This window comes from Electrona antarctica (genome assembly GCF_951216825.1).
Source record: "Electrona antarctica genome assembly, chromosome: 7".
NCBI classification, from domain to species: Eukaryota; Metazoa; Chordata; class Actinopteri; order Myctophiformes; family Myctophidae; genus Electrona; species Electrona antarctica.
The window spans coordinates 8471937-8492104 of NC_136812.1; the positions used below are offsets into that span (position 1 = coordinate 8471937).

The 20168-nt window shown below is 44.8% G+C and overlaps 1 protein-coding gene across 1 annotated transcript in view; it reads right to left on the reverse strand.

The window, feature by feature from the left end:
* Positions 1–463: 463 nt before the first annotated feature.
* Positions 464–20168, reverse strand: part of brinp3a.1 (bone morphogenetic protein/retinoic acid inducible neural-specific 3a, tandem duplicate 1) — a 97202-nt gene continuing 77497 nt past the window's right edge. The window contains exons 7-8 of the mRNA XM_079506285.1: positions 9339–9561; positions 464–1724 (exon numbers count right to left, since the gene is read on the reverse strand). Coding sequence (XP_079362411.1) covers positions 608–1724; positions 9339–9561 — 1340 coding nt within the window. The 3' untranslated portion in view covers positions 464–607. The remainder of the gene's footprint in view (positions 1725–9338; positions 9562–20168) is intronic.

Here is a 20168-nt window from a genome sequence, read left to right on the forward strand (position 1 = left end):
GTAATTCTTGAAATCTGTGCAATCTACGAACTTCAGCACATACAGTACGTACGTACAGTAGTAGGCAACATTGTCAGTGATGACAGTTTTTTATTTGATGATAGGTATTTATTTGATATCCATAACTGTCAAGGTTATTTAACCCATTTTGGGGCGGAAACCCCTTTTGGTGTTAGCATTATGTTATGCTTTAGCTATTGAAAAATAGCAGATCTACAAGCTTGTAGGTCTGCTATTTTTGAAAAATCGAAGAACCACTGACATAGAAACATAGCTTTTTCAGAAAACTGTCAGGATGTAGACATTTTTAGAATCTGATCTCAGGTCAAAATGGGTTAATCGTAAGCAAGAGAGGGGGGGGGGGGGGGGGGGGGGGGGGAATAAATGGTGTTGGTAGAAGTAAAACCTTTCTACCATGTTGTACAAATTCATATGAAAGTGGACATTATCATCCCATCCCAAATGCACTCTCGACAGCCACAACGACACTGAAAATATCCCCCAAAACGTCCCTCACTCTTGTTCCAACATTTTACTTAACCATCAATAGGCGACTGTGGTTGGTAACTGCACAGCCCATCTGTGCAACTGGACGATGGCCACTTTATTAGCTACATAATTTGGTCGTCTCATATTCCATCGACCTGGGCTGCTTGGCACTGAACGTCTGCAGCGCTGCCTGGATTCTGACCACATCTGTGGTGGACAGTTTGAGCCTGTGTCGCAGCAGACAGGAGAACAGGTCCATGGGCTGCTGTCCGGGCGGGGACAGCCGGTTGACCCGGTCCCGGATCTCCAGCAGCTGCAGCAAGGCAGAGTCCTGCGATCCCTGAGTGTATGGGTAGTCCAGCTGTAGGATCAGGTCCTGAATGGCTTCCGGGTCAAAGTGCATACTGTAGCCGTACACCTGGATGCTGTTGATCTTCATGTAGCCCAGGTTCCGGCCCGGTTCCAGGAACTCCAAGGGCTCGTAATAGACGGAGCCGTTCCCGTCGGCCATGGGGGCCTTAATCCGACTCCGCAGGTAAAAGTGGATCGTCTCGAAAAACGTCTTCCACTTGTTCCCCAAGGTTAACGTCCAGTTGTAACAGTCCAGGGGAATGTCTAGTTTAGTCCTCTCCCAGTCTGGGTAGTTGTTCTGGTCGATGGGCATGATCCAGCTCTCCGAATGACTGCCCCCGAACGGGTTGATGTAGACGGACATCATGGGCTCCAGGGTGCTGTTCTTGGTAAGGCAGATCTGTAGAGATATCCCCAGGAGCATGTGGACGTGGTTGGACTTGTACTTGTTGCTTTTCAACGTCAGCAGCATCCTCTTCCTCCAGGACGGGTCGAACCAGTTGTTCAGTCTGACGTCGTTGCTGACAAAGATCCCGTGGATGCTGATGCGGGCGTCGCGTCTCTGCAGGAGATAGCGCAGCTCCAGGTCCTGCAGGTCGGTCTCGAAGCCGATGTAGTGGTCCGTGGAGTCGGGCACCTCGTTGCGGCACACGCCCTGGCTCAGCATGTGGCCCTGGTTGCAGGTGGCGCAGCGCGAGCGGTTCTCGTAGGAGCAGGAGGCGCACGAGGTGCCCTCGCCCACGGTGCAGGGGATCACGCCCTGGCAGGAGGGGTGCTCGTAGGGACAGGAGCAGCTCCTGGTCTCCTCCAGGTACGAGCCGATGTGGTTGTTCTCGCTGCAGTACATGATGGACAGGATGTAGTTCAGCCAGTAGTTGAAGGGCCTGCAAAAAAAGACAGGGTAAAATGTTAAATGGTGTATTTATATAGTGCTTTTATCGTGCTTTACATAGATTGTGTGCATTGCCTTCACCCATTCATACACCAATGGCAGAGGAAACCAAGGCACCAACCTGCACATCGGGAGTAATTAGGGGTTCGACTTCCTATTGGTTCACCAACTTTTGAGCCAGTGATGTGGCAGTGATGTTGATGCTTGGACATTTTAATTATAGTAATCGTTTGTCTTGGCATTACACTGTCGAGAGGTGTAGACTTGTTATGATAGATAACCTGGCCAATTGTGTCATATTTGGAACGCCTACTCACACTATTAAGGTTGGAAGTGTGACAGTGATGCAGACCCCCAGACTGTGGTTCGAGTGTTAACAAGAAATATGTCCGTGTGGACTGTTATTATAGCTGTTATTATTGCTAAAAATGGTGCATATCTCTCTAGCTCTCTATCTAGCCCAACACACACGGTCTGTAAAGCGGGTGCGCAGCGACGCGGCACAGTATTGCCGCGCGTCATAGCCGCACAGCAACACCCACAGGACGTGGCGCGCTACCGCGTGGCTGGCCAGCCACACCGATGATTCCCGGATGGAGGCCGCACGGCAACGCCTGGAAAATAGAACAGCGGCGTATCGGAGCGTCAGGCGAGGCGGGAACGCGCGCCAGCGCGTGTCTGACGCCGCCGGTGTGGGATAGGTTCATTGAAAATAAAGGAGGCGGCTGTTTTGACGTGCGGCGTTCACAGACGGTGTGTGTTGGGCTTCTCTCTCTCACACCTTCTACACAGCGTGCATGCGCTTGGCCTATACACTGTCTAAGCAAAACAATAAGGAACACCTATTTTCCATAAAACATAAAAAATAAGCCTAATGCAGAACGCTAAACTATGTTGTTAACCTGATCATCTACAATATTGTATGACTCATGGGTTGTGTAACTTACAGCTGACTTTACATTTTGATTAATGTGGCTATACTCATAATTGACTATTATGCAAATTATGATGAGGATAATCAGATAATAATGTTCCATGAATGAATCAGGTGCTAGTCGGTAATGCCTACGTGACTGTGAGACCAACGTTTGACTCAATAAAGCAAAGGTGATTATATCCAATTCCTGATATCAAATTAAAGTTATATGCAATTGTTTGATCGGCCCACTCTGACCAAATCTCTTTCAAGTCAGTCCTTAACCCATGCTGGGTTAAGGACGTGCCACCGAGTGGCGCGCTACGAGCTTGTAGATCTGCTATTTTTGAAAAATCGAAGAACGACTGACATAGAAACATAGCTTTTTTAGAAAACTGTCAGGATGTAGAAGACATTTTTAGAATCTGATCTCAGGTCAAAATGGGTTAAAGTTACAACCCAACATGACACAGAAAACAATGATTAATGTTGTGTGTGTGTGAAGGTGGCAAACCGAGCCACATGGTGAACAGCTGACATACCGTATGTGGGGGACAAAATATAACGTGTCCTCCCAAAATACTCCAAATGATGCATAATAAGTATTCATTCATGTATGGTAGATACTGTATAGACCACCAATCCATCCTATATTTCAATCGGAAAAACAAAACAAAAAAGAAGTCGTGTTATCTTTGGCTATAAGTCATGTGCCATGTGGGAAATTGTGCACATCTCGCCTCCTCAGTGGAAGCTGTGCACATCTCGCCTCCTCAGTGGACGCTGTGCACAGCGAGAGGCAGGGAGTTGTCTCATCATTCTAGCGCGCGCCGTGGCAGCACCGCATGCAAATTGTCTTGGAGACGCGCAGCAGCCAGGAGGGACAAACCCAGAGCAGGCGGGGCGCTCACCGCACAAGCTGTTCATTGTCGGTCAGGCCATTTCACTCGGATCCCACAAACACAAGACCAGCATAATTGTAGAGCCAAGGATTCAATTTCCTGCTGTGGCTGTAGTAAACTAGCTATTTTGTCGGTAGATGATAGATGTTGCAGTCTCACATTAAACCAATTTCTTTCCCGTGGAAACATACAATAGCCACATGTCAAATGTTTTGTGGCCCGCTGATATCCTGACCTGAAACCTTGTCTATTCTCCCGCAGCGTATTCAGAGTTTTTCCTGGCTCAGAATAGGCCTTCAGGGCCAGGGGGTGACAATATGACACTATCACGCTCTGTCCATGCCATGACTGGCTGCATGCAAGAGGAAAACGTGTAACCTTAGTTGCCCGAATATCTAGCATTCCCCCTGTCATTTTTTTTTTTTTTTAAGATATTTTTTTGCGGCTTACGCCTTTTATTGGTTTTTGAAGACAGACAGTAGGCTGACAGGAAACGGGAGAGAGATGGGGGAAGACATGCAGTAAAGGCCGTGTCGGGCTCGGGAGTCGAACCCGCGGCACACTGCGACTGGATTACCAGTCGGGTGCCCAGACGGTTACTGGGTAATTTTTGACCACCTAAACAATAACATTCTATTTAGCTTATTAACCCATTTTGGGCGGGAACCCCTTTTGGTGTTTTAAAGCAATATGTTATACTTTAGCTATTGAAAAATAGCAGATCTACAAGCTCATAGTGCGGCACCGAGTGCCGCACTATGAGCTTGTAGGTCTGCAATTTTTGAAAAATCGTGAAATATATATTGTTACAGAGTGAACATTTTAACTGAAATCTTTGCTTCTGGGGAGATCCCTGGAACAACATATTTTCAGAAGGGGGGCAGAGGCATAGGCTATTACATATCATTTTTGGGGTCCTTGACAAATATTGAGAACCACTGATACAGAAACAAGGTTTTTCAGAAAACTGTCGAGATTTAGAAGACATTTCTTACATTTTGACGTCAGGCCTAAATGGGTAAAAAATGGCTAAAAGTAAATAAAACCCCAATTGACAAAATGTAAATAATTGTATTGGGTCATTAGAAGCAGGATGGAGTGGAATTCCATAAACCATGCAAATGGGAAGCTGATTTGGGGAAAACCTAGTGATTGATTTGTTGACAAACAACACCTCACATGCTAAGGACACATATTTTATTCTAAGTTTATTATTTTTTCCCCCCTCCCTGATGTGACCTAAAAACAACTGCAGAGAAATGTACTATGACGTTCTTAATCCGTTCTGACCTGAGATCAGATTCTATAAAATGTCTTCTACATCCTGACAGTTTTCTGAAAAAGCTATGTTTCTATGTCAGTCGTTCTTCGATTTTTCAAAAATAGCAGACCTACAAGCTCGTAGCGCGCCACTCGGTGGCGCGCTATGAGCTTGTAGATCTGCTATTTTTCAATAGCTAAAGCATAACATAATGCTAACACCAAAAGGGGTTCCCGCCCCAAAATGGGTTAATCCCAAAATGGGAACGTATAGTTGGAGGCATTTCTCTAGATGTTGTGGAAGATGTCTGCGCACATTGTGGTCTTCCTTCCTGTTGGCTATTTCTTTATCTCACTTTTTCAGACAAAGACTTACTGAGATGCATGAATTCTCCTTTGAAAAAGAGCGAATAAATCCACCATGAACAACCACAATAATAATACAAAAGCCTGAAGCAGGCAACGGAACCGAGATCATTTCTATTTTCAGCATGCAGAAATAAACATGTTTTCTTGAGCAACAACACTGAGCTTACTTTAACCCATTTAGGCCTGACATTCTACAAATGTCTTCTAAATCCTGACAGTTTTCTGAAAAACCTAGTGTTTCTATGTCAGTGGTTCTCAAGCATTTTCATGTCAAGTACCCTCAAAAATGTATGTAATTGGCCGCCGACCCCCATCTGAAAATATGTTGTTCCAGTGACCCCCCCGGAAGCAAAGATTAGAGTTAAAAACGTTCGCTCTGAAAGAATATATATTCAAAGATTTGTGCCACATTTTCACGATTTTTCAGAAATAGCAGACCTACTACAAGCTCGTAGCGCGCCACTCGGTGGCGCGCTATGAGCTTGTAGATCTGCTATTTTTCAATAGCTAAATTATAACAATGTTTAAAACACCAAAAGGGGTTCCCGCCCAAAATGGGTTAAAGTAATTGTCCTCGGAAGTGATGAAGTCTGAGCTCATTTTTTAACAATAAAAACGAATTAAATTAATTCCCAACATATGGGATATATTTTGTTTATCATTGAAAATACTGAGATTATCTCTGTTCCATGGTCTATTCCTTTATTAACTTTACTGAGATTATCTCTGTTCCATGGTCTATTCCTTTATTCACTTTACTGAGATTATCTCTGTTCCATGGTCTATTCCTTTATTAACTTTACTGAGATTATCTCTGTTGCATGGTCTATTCCTTTATTAACTTTACTGAGATTATCTCTGTTCCATGGTCTATTCCTTTATTAACTTTACTGAGATTATCTGTGTTCCATGGTCTATTCCTTTATTAACTTTACTGAGATTATCTCTGTTCCATGGTCTATTCCTTTATTAACTTTACTGAGATTATCTCTGTTCCATGGTCTGTTCCTTTATTCACTTTACTGAGATTATCTCTGTTCCATGGTCTATTCCTTTATTAACTTTACTGAGATTATCTCTGTTGCATGGTCTATTCCTTTATTAACTTTACTGAGATTATCTCTGTTCCATGGTCTATTCCTTTATTAACTTTACTGAGATTATCTGTGTTCCATGGTCTATTCCTTTATTAACTTTACTGAGATTATCTCTGTTCCATGGTCTATTCCTTTATTAACTTTACTGAGATTATCTCTGTTCCATGGTCTGTTCCTTTATTAACTTTACTGAGATTATCTCTGTTCCATGGTCTGTTCCTTTATTAACTTTTATGTAATGACAACATTTATGATGGATTTTGATATTACCGTAATACTTTATTATCACATGAGAATTCATCATTGCCTGAGAATGTCAAACAGAGACTGTAATGCCTGCTCTCAGCTGCACGCACGCACGCACGCACGCACGCACGCACGCACGCACGCACGCACGCACGCACGCACGTGTACAGGCTCACAAGGTCATTTGAATTAATAAGGGCTGGACTTAGTACAGCGTTACTTTTAAAAGCTGATTGTTTTGTCTTTGAACCTGTTAAAAAGTGAGAGCTTCCTTATTAATAATTCAAGTATTAATGTTGTAAAGTATTACACCAAATGAAGAGTTGTAATACGTTCTGATAGCATCTGTCTCTCTCTCTCACACTCCGCTGCATTCTGAATGATCTCACCGTGGTCTCATCCAGCAGCACCACTGAGCTCACAGTGGTCTCATCCAGCAGCACCACTGAGCTCACACTGTAATGATCTCACAGTGGTCTCATCCAGCAGCACCACTGAGCTCACACTGTAATGATCCCACCATGGTCTCATCCAGCAGCACCACTGAGCTCACAGTGGTCTCATCCAGCAGCACCACTGAGCTCACAGTGGTCTCATCCAGCAGCACCACTGAGCTCACAGTGGTCTCATCCAGCAGCACCACTGAGCTCACAGTGGTCTCATCCAGCAGCACCACTGAGCTCACACTGTAATGATCTCACAGTGGTCTCATCCAGCAGCACCACTGAGCTCACACTGTAATGATCCCACCGTGGTCTCATCCAGCAGCACCACTGGGCTCACACTGTAATGATCTCACAGTGGTCTCATCCAGCAGCACCACTGAGCTCACACTGTAATGATCCCACAGTGGTCTCATCCAGCAGCACCACTGGGCTCACACTGTAATGATCTCACAGTGGTCTCATCCAGCAGCACCACTGAGCTCACACTGTAATGATCTCACAGTGGTCTCATCCAGCAGCACCACTGAGCTCACAGTGGTCTCATCCAGCAGCACCACTGAGCTCACAGTGGTCTCATCCAGCAGCACCACTGAGCTCACAGTGGTCTCATCCAGCAGCACCACTGAGCTCACAGTGGTCTCATCCAGCAGCACCACTGAGCTCACAGTGGTCTCATCCAGCAGCACCACTGAGCTCACACTGGTCTCATCCAGCAGCACCACTGGGCTCACAGTGGTCTCATCCAGCAGCACCACTGAGCTCACACTGTAATGATCTCACAGTGGTCTCATCCAGCAGCACCACTGAGCTCACACTGTAATGATCTCACAGTGGTCTCATCCAGCAGCACCACTGAGCTCACACTGTAATGATCTCACAGTGGTCTCATCCAGCAGCACCACTGAGCTCACAGTGGTCTCATCCAGCAGCACCACTGAGCTCACAGTGGTCTCATCCAGCAGCACCACTGAGCTCACACTGTAAGTCAAATTAAATTTCAATCCATCCTCGGGGCAGGTTTGTGCATGTAGAATAGTAGATGAAGCCCAGTTAACCCGTTCTGACCTGAGATCAGATTCTAAAAATGTCTTCTACATCCTGACAGTTTTCTGAAAAACCTATGTTTTTATGTCAGTGGTGCTCAACCTTTTTCATGTCAAGGACCCCCAGAATTATCTCTACTGGGCCACAGACCCCCCATCTCAAAATATGTAGTTCCAGGGACCTCCCAGAAGCAAATATTTTTGTTAAAAATGTTCGCTCTGAAATATATATTCAAAGATTTCCGGCCCCTTTTTCACGACTTTTCAAAAATAGCAGACCTACAAGCTCGTAGCGCGCCACTCGGTGGCGCGCTATGAGCTTGTAGATCTGCTATTTTTCAATAGCTAAAGTATAACACAATGCTTAGTTAAAACACCAAAAGGGGTTCCCGCCCAAAATGGGTTAAGGGCTCAAATGAATTTGGATGGAAATCTCCTCGTGCATATCTCCAGACAGTACAGAACTACATAATTCATCTAAGGATTCTAAGTTAAATGCTACCGTGCAGTGTAGATTCCTCCTTTTGCCAAAATAAATGTAGCCTGGCGACGTCCCTGAGCTGCATAATGAATGCTAATGGCTGTGAGTTCATTATTAGCCTAGTTTATGGGATAACAAAGTTGTGATAGAGCCAAATTGACTGCATAGAATAATCAAACCGAGCTTCTGTTAACTAACACTAAACTAGGCCTAATTTGTGCTCAGGTCTTTGGTATTGTTTGTACTCACTTTTGCGTAAGTTGTACAGGAATTCATGCACGTACACATCGACGCACAGTAGGGCATTCACTTGTAGTCATTTTTACTAGTTGACTAGTTGCCTAGTTTACTAGTCGACTAGTCGACTAGTTGTTTAACTACCTACAGTATTATGTAAAAAATAAAATAAATTATTTTATTTATTTTGTTTTTTTATAAATATTTGTACATTGAAAAACTGTGTACATGGTGACTATAACTATAATCTACCTGATCTTGAGGCCTACACAATCGGGAAAAAAAATATCAACTAGTCAACTAGTACCAGCAAGGTCGACTAGTGGATTTACTAGTCGACTAGTAAACTAGTCGACTAGTTGCTTAATGCCCTAACGCACAGTCACCACCCACAGGCATGCACGTCTATGTCTGTGTGCTGCTGTACAGTATACTGCATACTAAACACACACACACATGCATGCACGTCTATGTCTGTGTGCTGCTGTATACTGCATACTAAACACACACACACATGCATGCATACAACACACGCACACGCAGAATGTTGTATATCGACATCTGTGTTGACAGAAAAAGGTGAGCAGTGAAGCCTCCCCATCTTCTCACCTCTCCCTCAGCATGATGATTCTGGGCTGTGTTCGACACCTCCGGCTGAGGGTGAAGAGCTTGCTGACGATGCGTCGCGCTTTGCTGAGGAGCTGCTGGTTGCTGAGCTCCAGCTGACGGTAGCGCTGGTGAGCGGCCGGCTCCATCTTCCAGAAGTACTGGATGGCAGACGTGTTGAGCGCGTAGAACGTAGGGAGCCTCCGAACAAAGTTCTGGAACTCATCTGAAAGGCAGACGGGGTGGAGAGAGTTGTAAGCTTTAAAAAAAGCCATGCACATCCAAACAACAATCCAGCAGGCGCTGGACAGAACACGTGACCAAACCAGACAAGAAAAGGTTCCACACACTGATCCGTCCATGCCCCCATGAACGTTTAATGTGTTACCGATGAAGGTAACATATTAACCCCCCCGCGCCTAGGAACGTTATCTGTACGAAGTATGAACATGTTCGTACCTAAAGCTTTACACCAAATATGAAACTGTTTTACCGAACATCACCTTTTAACATTGGCCCGGTTGCTAGACAACGTCTCCGTCACCCCCAGCACCAGGATCTTTGCACATGGCCTACTATAGACCTCCGTTTAAAGTATAGGATCTTCAATGCCTCATATCTCCTATCTACTACAAGCGCTGTCCATGGTTATGATGATCCATCCGAGGTTCGGATGTGATTCGTGATTTTTTTTTTTATCGCATCGCTCGTTTCTGGCGAAAGGTAAACAGCGTGAGCTAATGCTAATATTAGCTAATCTTTACAATGGCGTTCTCCATGGCGGTCTCCATGGCGGTCTCCATGGCGGTCTCCATGCCAGGAAGGAGGAAATGAAAATGCTCAAATATAGGCTGCGGGAAAAAAGCCATGGCAGGGTTTAACTACCTTCTGCCATCACCAGGTGGCAGACAAAGAGTTAATGAGCTTTGATGTTCAGATTACGGTAAAGTGAAGATGTAAGGACTTTTAAGACCTTTTTAATGCAAAAAAAAAAATGCAAAAAAATAGACTGCAATAGACTATTACTTCATCAAAAGTAATCAACAAACTATGCAAAAAAAATGGTTGAGCATTGGTCAAAATGTCAAATAACATAAGAAAGAGGAAGAAAGAGGCAAACATTGTGAAAATATCTGATCTACAACCACAGTATCTATCTGTGGAACCGAGTCAAACTAAATGTAATGCCTACAATTCCAAGTGGTTTTCAGGATGGGGGGGCACCAGACCAAATCAAATCAAATATGATTATTTTGGGGGGTCGTGACTCGCGGCCCTGCTGTCTCGGCACTGCTGTCTACTATAGGCACAGGATACGAAATAATCACATTTCATTTTCCTACCATTCAATGTCAATATCATCATCAACGGTTTGTTATCTCGGTAAATCAATATCAGTATGAGAAAATTGTTCCAACATTTGCAATTAATACAAGTTATGCTGATAATGCTGTATCGAATTGGAAGACCTCTCTAGACTCATTGGATTGCCTGGCGATTAGTCAGGGCATATTGCAATGAAATAATACTATTAAGAAAATATGTTTTGCCATGCGATGTAGTGTATGGAATGGTTTCAGGGCTCAGGGTTTCAGGGCAGCCTGGGCCAACGGATTTGTGCGTTATCACTGTATTCAATATATACGAAATCAACCGTTATCAGGACGTTGGAATGTGGCTAATATGGCCATACTGGCATACTAGACATTGTGGTGTTTGGCTGTGTTCCCCCGGACTGCACGCATGCAGGGTGGTGGTGCAGACATAGCCTGGTCAAGGACTCCCCCTGCTGAACGTGTCATTTCCAACTCTATTATCGGCGCATGGAAACTAGGGGCTACTAATATATACTATTCTCTGCCTATCGGGACGTAACTCGGACGGCACTGAGTCGGGTCTGGTGGCCTTCGCAACGCTCGGCGCGGCGACTCGCTCGGTGGTGCCTCACGTGGCTCAAGGCCACCAGACACGGTGCGCCTCCGTCATTGACACAAAAAGCAAACGCTCCCATATAGTTTCTCTTCCGGATTTCCCAGTATGTTGATTATCACATACTGGGGTTATTTCTAAGGTGCTGATTACGAACGTTTTCTTGATTATCAGGGCTCACGGTTGGCTTCCCAAAAAGATTGATTCCCACGTGGAGTGTTTTCTTGCTGTTCTTTAAAGGTATATTCAGTGATTTCACTTCATTCAAATACCACTTATTTTTTCGGGATAATCCTCCCTACTATAGAGTGTGCTGACCATATAAGGAGTTCCTCCCTGTCCCCAGTGAGCCCCTGGGGTCAAAAAACCCTAGTTTCAGTTTTGGTGGCGGGTGGCAAAGCCTTCATCCAATCAGGATGAGAGGGGCCTTCCTCCAATCATGATCGAGCCTTGGTGCACATCCTGTTGGCCTGTTACACTTCCCCCCACTGTAGAGCGTGCATGTGCACATTTTGTTACCGGGGCGGACTGGGTGGTTTTCCAAATCACCCATATCACTGAATGCTCCTTTAATTGAAAGCATTGCGAGTGGGAGAGGAGAGAGAGAGGGTGAAAGAGGGAACTGTTCGCTCCATTGCAGATTTATGTACACTTGTGCAGCACATTGTCCTCCCTCTGATACCTAGTAAATCACTCATGCATATTAGGCTCCCATAAAGGCGTGCTCTGTTGTCTTTGCGGTCATTCCAGTTGTTGTCGTTTTTTTGTTCTTCGTCGTCTTCTTGCGAATGGCAAGGAACCGCATTATGACGATGAAGCATGTTGTTAAATAGGGGGGGAAAATGAAAAATTAGGCTAAAGTAGGCCTATGGGTGTAATAGGCTAATCAGTATAATAAAGGACCAGAACATTAATTATCGTGTGTGTGTGTGTGTGTGTGTGTGCGTGTGTGTGTGTGTGTGTGTGTGTGTGTGTGTGTGTGTGTGTGTGTGTGTGTGTGTGCGCGCGCGTGCGCGCGCGCGTGCGCGCGCGCGTGCGTGCGCCGACACACTAGCTTCATCCAGGTACGTTACCCTCACTTTACGTCCCAACTATTACTCAAAGTATAATTTCAACACCATAGATTTCACCGTCACATTGATAAAGTTCCCTGCTGCGGTTCCTGCCTCGCATTTATTTATCAGACTCACGCTATTGTTGTCGGTGGAATTACAGTAGTTGCTCTCCGTCGTGCTTAACCCATTTAGACCTGAGAACGATTCTACAAATGTCTTCTAAATCCTGACAGTTTTCTGAAAAACCCTGTCGTTCTCAAACATTTTCATGTCAAGGACCCCCAAGATTATATGTAATCGGCCGCCGACCCCCATCTGAAAATATGTTGTTCCAGGGACCTCCCCAGTAGCAAAGATTTGAGATAAAAAAAACATTCACTCTGAAAGAATATATATTCAAAGATTTGCGACACAATTTCACGATTTTTCAAAAATAGCAGACCTACAAGCTCATAGCGCGGCACTCGGTGCCGCGCTATGAGCTTGTAGATCTGCTATTTTTCAACAGCTAAAGTTTAAAATTACAGTGGTTACAGTGTGTTGAAGGCTAATGTGACACAGGCGCGTCCTCAGGTCTAAATGGGTTAATACACTGGCAAGATTCCCAGGGGGTGAAGTATATCAGCTCCTGCCAAAACTACAATGTTACTTTGCCGTGGTGACAATGGCAGCTCATCGCTGAACGCCTGACGTCTTCCTGGTGCCATTATCACCTTGTCAGCGACTGAAAGCAGCAAAGTGTCAATGCCTCCCTTTCATATGACTTCTAAAACAAATGGGGCTCTTGGTGTTGAAGGCACGCGTCTGTAGGAAGGAGTGGGAGTACAATAATGGAAAAAAAACGGGGAAAATATAATGCCTCTTATTAATAGTCGGTTGTGCGGCGTATCGCACATCGAAAGTATAGCGGATCTCCAAGCTCACAACGCCAGCTGGAAAATGGGCTTTGTTCGGTGCGTGACACGGGCGCTCGACTAACCCATTTTGACCTGAGAATCAGATTCTATAAATGTCTTCTACATCCTGACAGTTTTTTGAAAAAGCTATGTTTCTATGTCAGTCGTTCTTCGATTTTTCAAAAATAGCAGACCTACAAGCTCGTAGCGCGCCACTCGGTGGCGCGCTATGAGCTTGTAGATCTGCTATTTTTCAATAGCTAAAGCATAACATAATGCTAACACCAAAAGGGGTTCCCTCCCAAAATGGGATAATGGAAATAAACTGGGAAAATATAATGCCTCTTATACTCGGTTGTGCGGCGTATCGCACATCGAAAGTATAGCGGATCTCCAAGCTCACAACGCCAGCTGGAAAATGGGCTTTGTTCGGTGCGTGACACGGGCGCTCGACCAAACCAGGCTTAATTGTTGGGGTTTGTTTGTACAGACTGGCTCTGTTTTTGTTTAGTTTTTTGGAAGCTATAAACCTCAATGAATTCATTTGCCAAATTAGGCTAATTATGTTAGTGTAGTGGCTTGTTGACGATGAGTAAACACAATGCTGAAAAATACAATGTCATTGTAGTCCAGGAGCATGTATTATATTATAGCTAATTGGTGGAACAAAACCTGATTTGACAGCTACAAAGAATGCAAAGAAACACAATGTGTTAGTTATAACTATACATGATCTAAAGCAATTTTTTTGTATAGGTGTTAAATTGCTCTATATTCCAATAGTGATAGCTTCAGCCTATGCCTTTTTCGGTCATGAATTTGTATTTTGTGTGTGATTTGGATGGACATTTACAATGTTCTTGTTGTAAGGCTACACAAGTTTTTTATCATTTGATTTGTTAACACCACGAACGCCCGGGGGTATTTAGGACCATTAAATCAAAGCGCCCAGTCGATCTGACCTCATCAAACCCTGTACACTCAAGACACGCTCCATATATGGCCAGTACAGAATTCATTCCATATGTTGATCTGACCCCCCCATGCCAAAGCGCCAGCGCTCGCCCATCTGTCTGCTGTCACCCAGGTGGATGCGTGCTTCTCGTCCTCAGGCGTCTTACTGGTATTGTTTTAGTATTATATTTACTTATTATATTACTTTGTCTTATACCATTATACACACATGTCTGCCACACTACATTACACTGCTCAGATCATATACATATTGTAAGCTTACAGTGTCCCAATGCCTCCCTGCTTAGCACTCAGCATCAAGGGTTGGATTGGGGGGTAAATCCCTGTTTAGCACTCAGCATCAAGGGTTGGATTGGGGGGTAAATCCCTGTTTAGCACTCAGCATCAAGGGTTGGATTGGGGGGTAAATCCCTGCTTAGCACTCAGCATCAAGGGTTGGATTGGGGGGTAAATCCCTGTTTAGCACTCAGCATCAAGGGTTGGATTGGGGGGTAAATCCCTGTTTAGCACTCAGCATCAAGGGTTGGATTGGGGGGTAAATCCCTGTTTAGCACTCAGCATCAAGGGTTGGATTGGGGGGTAAATCCCTGCTTAGCACTCAGCATCAAGGGTTGGATTGGGGGGTAAATCCCTGTTTAGCACTCAGCATCAAGGGTTGGATTGGGGGGTAAATCCCTGTTTAGCACTCAGCATCAAGGGTTGGATTGGGGGGTAAATCCCTGCTTAGCACTCAGCATCAAGGGTTGGATTGGGGGGTAAATCCCTGCTTAGCACTCAGCATCAAGGGTTGGATTGGGGGGTAAATCCCTGCTTAGCACTCAGCATCAAGGGTTGGATTGGGGGGTAAATCCCTGCTTAGCACTCAGCATCAAGGGTTGGATTGGGTGTAAAGTTGTCAACCCATTATGACCTGGTGCTGATTATACAAACTAAAAGCTTGACTAGTTTCGAGCACCTAGCACCACAAAAAAAAGAAATAATAATAATAATGATAAATAAAATAAAATAAAATGTGGGGGAGAAAAGGTGTAGCTGGATGTCTTCTAAACCCATCAGTGGTGCTCAAACATGTTATTTTCACTGTGTCTGGGTTTTCTTTTAATGCTTTGAAATTTTCAAAGCAATCAGTGAATCACTAAATACAAAGTGAAGAATGTGAAGTACTAGAAACTAAGTAGACAGAGATGTAGTGTTCAGAGATGTACAGAGATGGCCATGGAATTGGAAACAATAATATAATTTTTTAAATGGTGTTCCAAATTGCTCCATCTACGTCAGTACGTCTTCCCACTCAGCTTTCCACTTAACCCATTGAGACCTGGAACGCATCCATGTCACGTTAGCGTTTAACCACATTAACCATTAACCCATTTTGGGGCGGGAACCCGTTTTGGTGTTTTAAACATTGTTATAATTTAGCTATTGAAAAATAGCAGATCTACAAGCTCATAGCGCGCCACCGAGTGGCGCGCTATGAACTTGTAGGTCTGCTATTTTTGAAAAATCGTTAAAATGTGCCTCAAATCTTTCCGAAATTGTCATGATTTAGAAAAAAATTTTTTTTAAATTTCGACGTCAGGCCTGAATGGGTTAATAAAATACAATAGCGGTGATCGAAAGTACGAAGGACGAACCACTCTTCCTCTTTAAAACCATCCTGTGTTCTCCACGAGTCTACTCCACTAGTACCGTGTATTAGTATTCATGGTTATAGATTAATTCAGAAACGGGTCTCATGGTCGCAGAGCTTACGTATTTCCTGTATAGGCGGACTCGACATAGCTGTGGGGGTTAACCCATTTTGACCTGAGATCAGATTCTAAAAATGTCTTCTACATCCTGACAGTTTTCTGAAAAAGCTATGTTTCTATGTCAGTTGTTCTTCGATTTTTCAAAAATAGCAGACCTACAAGCTCGTAGCGCGCCACTCGGTGGCGCGCTATGAGCTTGTAGATCTGCTATTTTTCAATAGCTAAAGCATAACATAATGCTAACACCAAAAGGGGTTCCCGCCCCAAAATGGGTTAAACCCTCACCAGGCGCACCTCTTCTACTACAGTGAACGGTAGAGTGACTGACGTTAAGTGTCTGCCTCAAACATTACTCTTTTACCTGCTTTTTACTAACACTAACATTACAAAGATGCCCAGAACATGGAGATGAACCTGTGTAGTTTATGGCTGCTCCAACAGTAGTGGCAACATAAAAAAAAAAAGCGGAATGTCAAGGTGGCTGAGACCAGAGCCATTGAGTAATGGTTGAGACAAAGCAGTGAAAGGTCCTGAAAGATTTATACCTCATACTAAGCATTTAAAGTATGAGGTATAAAGTAGGCCTACAGCAGCCTTGAAGTTCATAAAACAGAAAGATTGGGTATTGGGAAAGACTGACGTTATGTATCTTTCAGGACCTTTCACTGCTTCGTCTCAACCATTACTCAATGGCTCTGGTCTCAGCCAGAAAAGAAAAAAAAACGAAATGTCAAAATATCCACTGCGGTAGTGGATATTTTGACTTTAAAAAAAAAATGTTGCCACTACTGTTGGAGCAGCCATAAACTACACAGGTTCATCTCTACTGTTGGAGCAGCCATAAACTACACAGGTTCATCTCTACTGTTGGAGCAGCCATAAACTACACAGGTTCATCTCTACTGTTGGAGCAGCCATAAACTACACAGGTTCATCTCTACTGTTGGAGCAGCCATAAACTACACAGGTTCATCTCTACCGTTGGAGCAGCCATAAACTACACAGGTTCATCTCGATGTTCTGGGCATCTTTGTAATGTTAGTGTTAGTAAAAAGCAGGTAAAAGAGTAACGTTTGAGGCAGACTAACATCAGTCACTCTATCGTTCACTGTAGTAGAAGAGGTGCGCCTGGTGAGGGTTTAAACCGTTCACTGTAGTAGAAGAGATGCGCCTGGTGAGGGTTTAAACCCCACAGCTATGTCGAGTCTGCCTACAGGAAATACCTAAGCTGCTACCATGAGACCCGTTTCTGAATTCATCTATATTGTTGACCACTCATTTTGTATGTTCAATGTTCATGTCAAAATGGGTTAAAGAGATATTTCACTTTCAAAAAATGTTTGGGTCATGTCATCGTCTACTCAGGCTTATTAATAATGCATTTGTTCTTGAGACATTCAGCCATATAAAGGCTTTGTTGACATAGAAGTTGCCTCATGCAACCACTGTTTCCAGACACATCGACGGGAGAGCACAGGCACTGCAGGCATCAGCGGCAGCTCAAATAAAGACCATCATCAAAAAGTATGGATGTGCCAGCAGTGCACAACCGATATATGGACTGACCATGAAGCCATTCATATCCAGCACCATCCATTACACAAGCCACGACTTTGGTGTTGTTTTGAGGGTGTTATTTGCGGCTCCCTTCGAAGATGGTGTGTCAAAAACGGAACGGAACGGTACTGTACTGTACATCAGGAACCTGCTGTTCCAGAAATGTTGTGCATTTGGAATAGACGTATCACTGCTTGGCTCTGGTTCTGTTTGTCAGTGACCACGGAGCCAACATAAACACTGCATGCCCTGTGTGGAAACACCAGGCTCAACGGCAATGCCATATTTGAGTGATGATTTTTTCCCCCCACCCCTACTGTACTGGTGCAGTATGAGGAGATCTCTGCATTACATGGTGACCAATAAACGGTTGTCTTCCTTAAAGGACCACTTCACCACTTTTCAACTTCTCTTCTTATAATTGGTCCTAACTAATGTTCATGATAAAATACCCCAATTTTTTCCTACTCAGTATGTGTCTCATAGGAAGGCTGTGGGCAGTTCAGAAACCCGTCCACCAGTGACATCATCGATGGTGAATCCAAGCTAATAGAAACGGTAGGCATTCTTTTCCTGAAAAGTTGCAATGCAAAAGTTGAAGCCATCGTTCTCACGATAATACAAATCTAAATATATAAAAAGAAAATCTGCCTAATGATGGTGTTACTGGTGGACGGGTGTCCGAACTGCCCAAAGCCCTCCTATGAGACACAGACTGAGTAGGAAAAAATGGTGGTGTTTTATCATGAACATTAGTGAGGACCAATTATATGAAGAGATGTTGAAAAGTGGTGAAGTGGTCCTTTAAGTTATTCAAGGATGCTACCTACTAATGACCTTGATTCTCACAACAATGTTTCATTGCCCCCAGCAAGTCGATTGCGCTACCGTGGTCCATTAGACCCAGTGAACACTGCCACGTTTTATTTGCTCTCTGAATTGTGCCATAGTCTGTGCCTAACATCTGCAAGACCTAATGGGCACTATAGTGACATAAAACCCCTGCACCCATCATGTACAGCACAGGATTACAACGTTACCGATGCCTAAAATGCTCATTGCAGACGTTGGATCCAGATTAAATGATGACATGGTCAAAAGTGTATGTGATATGAATGCTAACCTAGGCCTCTTATTAAAACAGTTCTACTGCTTATCACGCTTTAGCCGCATTTTAATCAAATATTCTACGCTGCCTAGATTGTTTTATTACCTTTGCAGCAAAACGCCGAAGTATTTGCGCTTTTGATCCGTGAAAATCCGCTAGTAAACACTCCCAGCATTTGTTATTGAGCCGACAAAAAAGCCACTTCCTTGATCCGGGTCACAGACAAAGAGCAAAGCGAGCCAAGATTGTCTCTCCCCCCTCGTTCACTTGCATTGGGCTCAATTTCCCAGAAGCCCTAGCAGCCCAGCGCATGGGTTGATTTCCGGTTTCGTCATCTTAACATGAAGGTCTCGTCACCAGGTCCGCGGCAAAGACGGAGTTTCTTTTTAATTATTAAAATACGGCGAATTAAACACATAAAACAAATGTCGGGTATAGCGTATTAAGCAGGGTCTATCGTTTGATTAAACAATTTAAAGCCATCACGGTGTTAAAACAATCCAATCCAAAGGTGCAAACAAAGTAAATTATCCAGATGCCAGTTTGACCTGAGGTTACCTCAACCACCCAATACACATAAGCCACCAATTCACAGACTGAGAATATGATGCATCCTCTGTTTTGGCACAAACGGCTGTGGGTGATGAAATAGCAGCAACATGTCAGTCAGCACCCACCTCTCGGAACACCCAGACTCGGAACACCCACCTCTCGGAACACCCAGACTCGGAACACCCACCTCTCGGAACACCCAGACTCGGAACACCCACCTCTCGGAACACCCACCTCTCGGAACACCCAGACTCGGAACACCCACCTCTCGGAACACCCACCTCTCGGAACACCCAGACTCGGAACACCCACCTCTCGGAACACCCACCTCTCGGAACACCCAGACTCGGAACACCCACCTCTCGGAACACCCACCTCTCGGAACACCCAGACTCGGAACACCCACCTCTCGGAACACCCACCTCTCGGAACACCCAGACTCGGAACACCCACCTCTCGGAACACCCACCTCTCGGAACACCCAGACTCGGAACACCCACCTCTCGGAACACCCACCTCTCGGAACACCCAGACTCGGAACACCCACCTCTCGGAACACCCACCTCTCGGAACACCCAGACTCGGAACACCCACCTCTCGGAACACCCACCTCTCGGAACACCCAGACTCGGAACACCCACCTCTCGGAACACCCACCTCTCGGAACACCCAGACTCGGAACACCCACCTCTCGGAACACCCACCTCTCGGAACACCCAGACTCGGAACACCCACCTCTCGGAACACCCACCTCTCGGAACACCCAGACTCGGAACACCCACCTCTCGGAACACCCACCTCTCGGAACACCCAGACTCGGAACACCCACCTCTCGGAACACCCACCTCTCGGAACACCCACCTCTCGGAACACCCAGACTCGGAACACCCGTCTTCCATTGTGGAAGATCAACAGAGATCGCGTCCCTGCCTTCTCAAAATTGGCATGTTTCACCATGAGCATCCCTGCAGGCAGTGCGCCCATAGAGGGGGCATGTTTCACCATGAGCA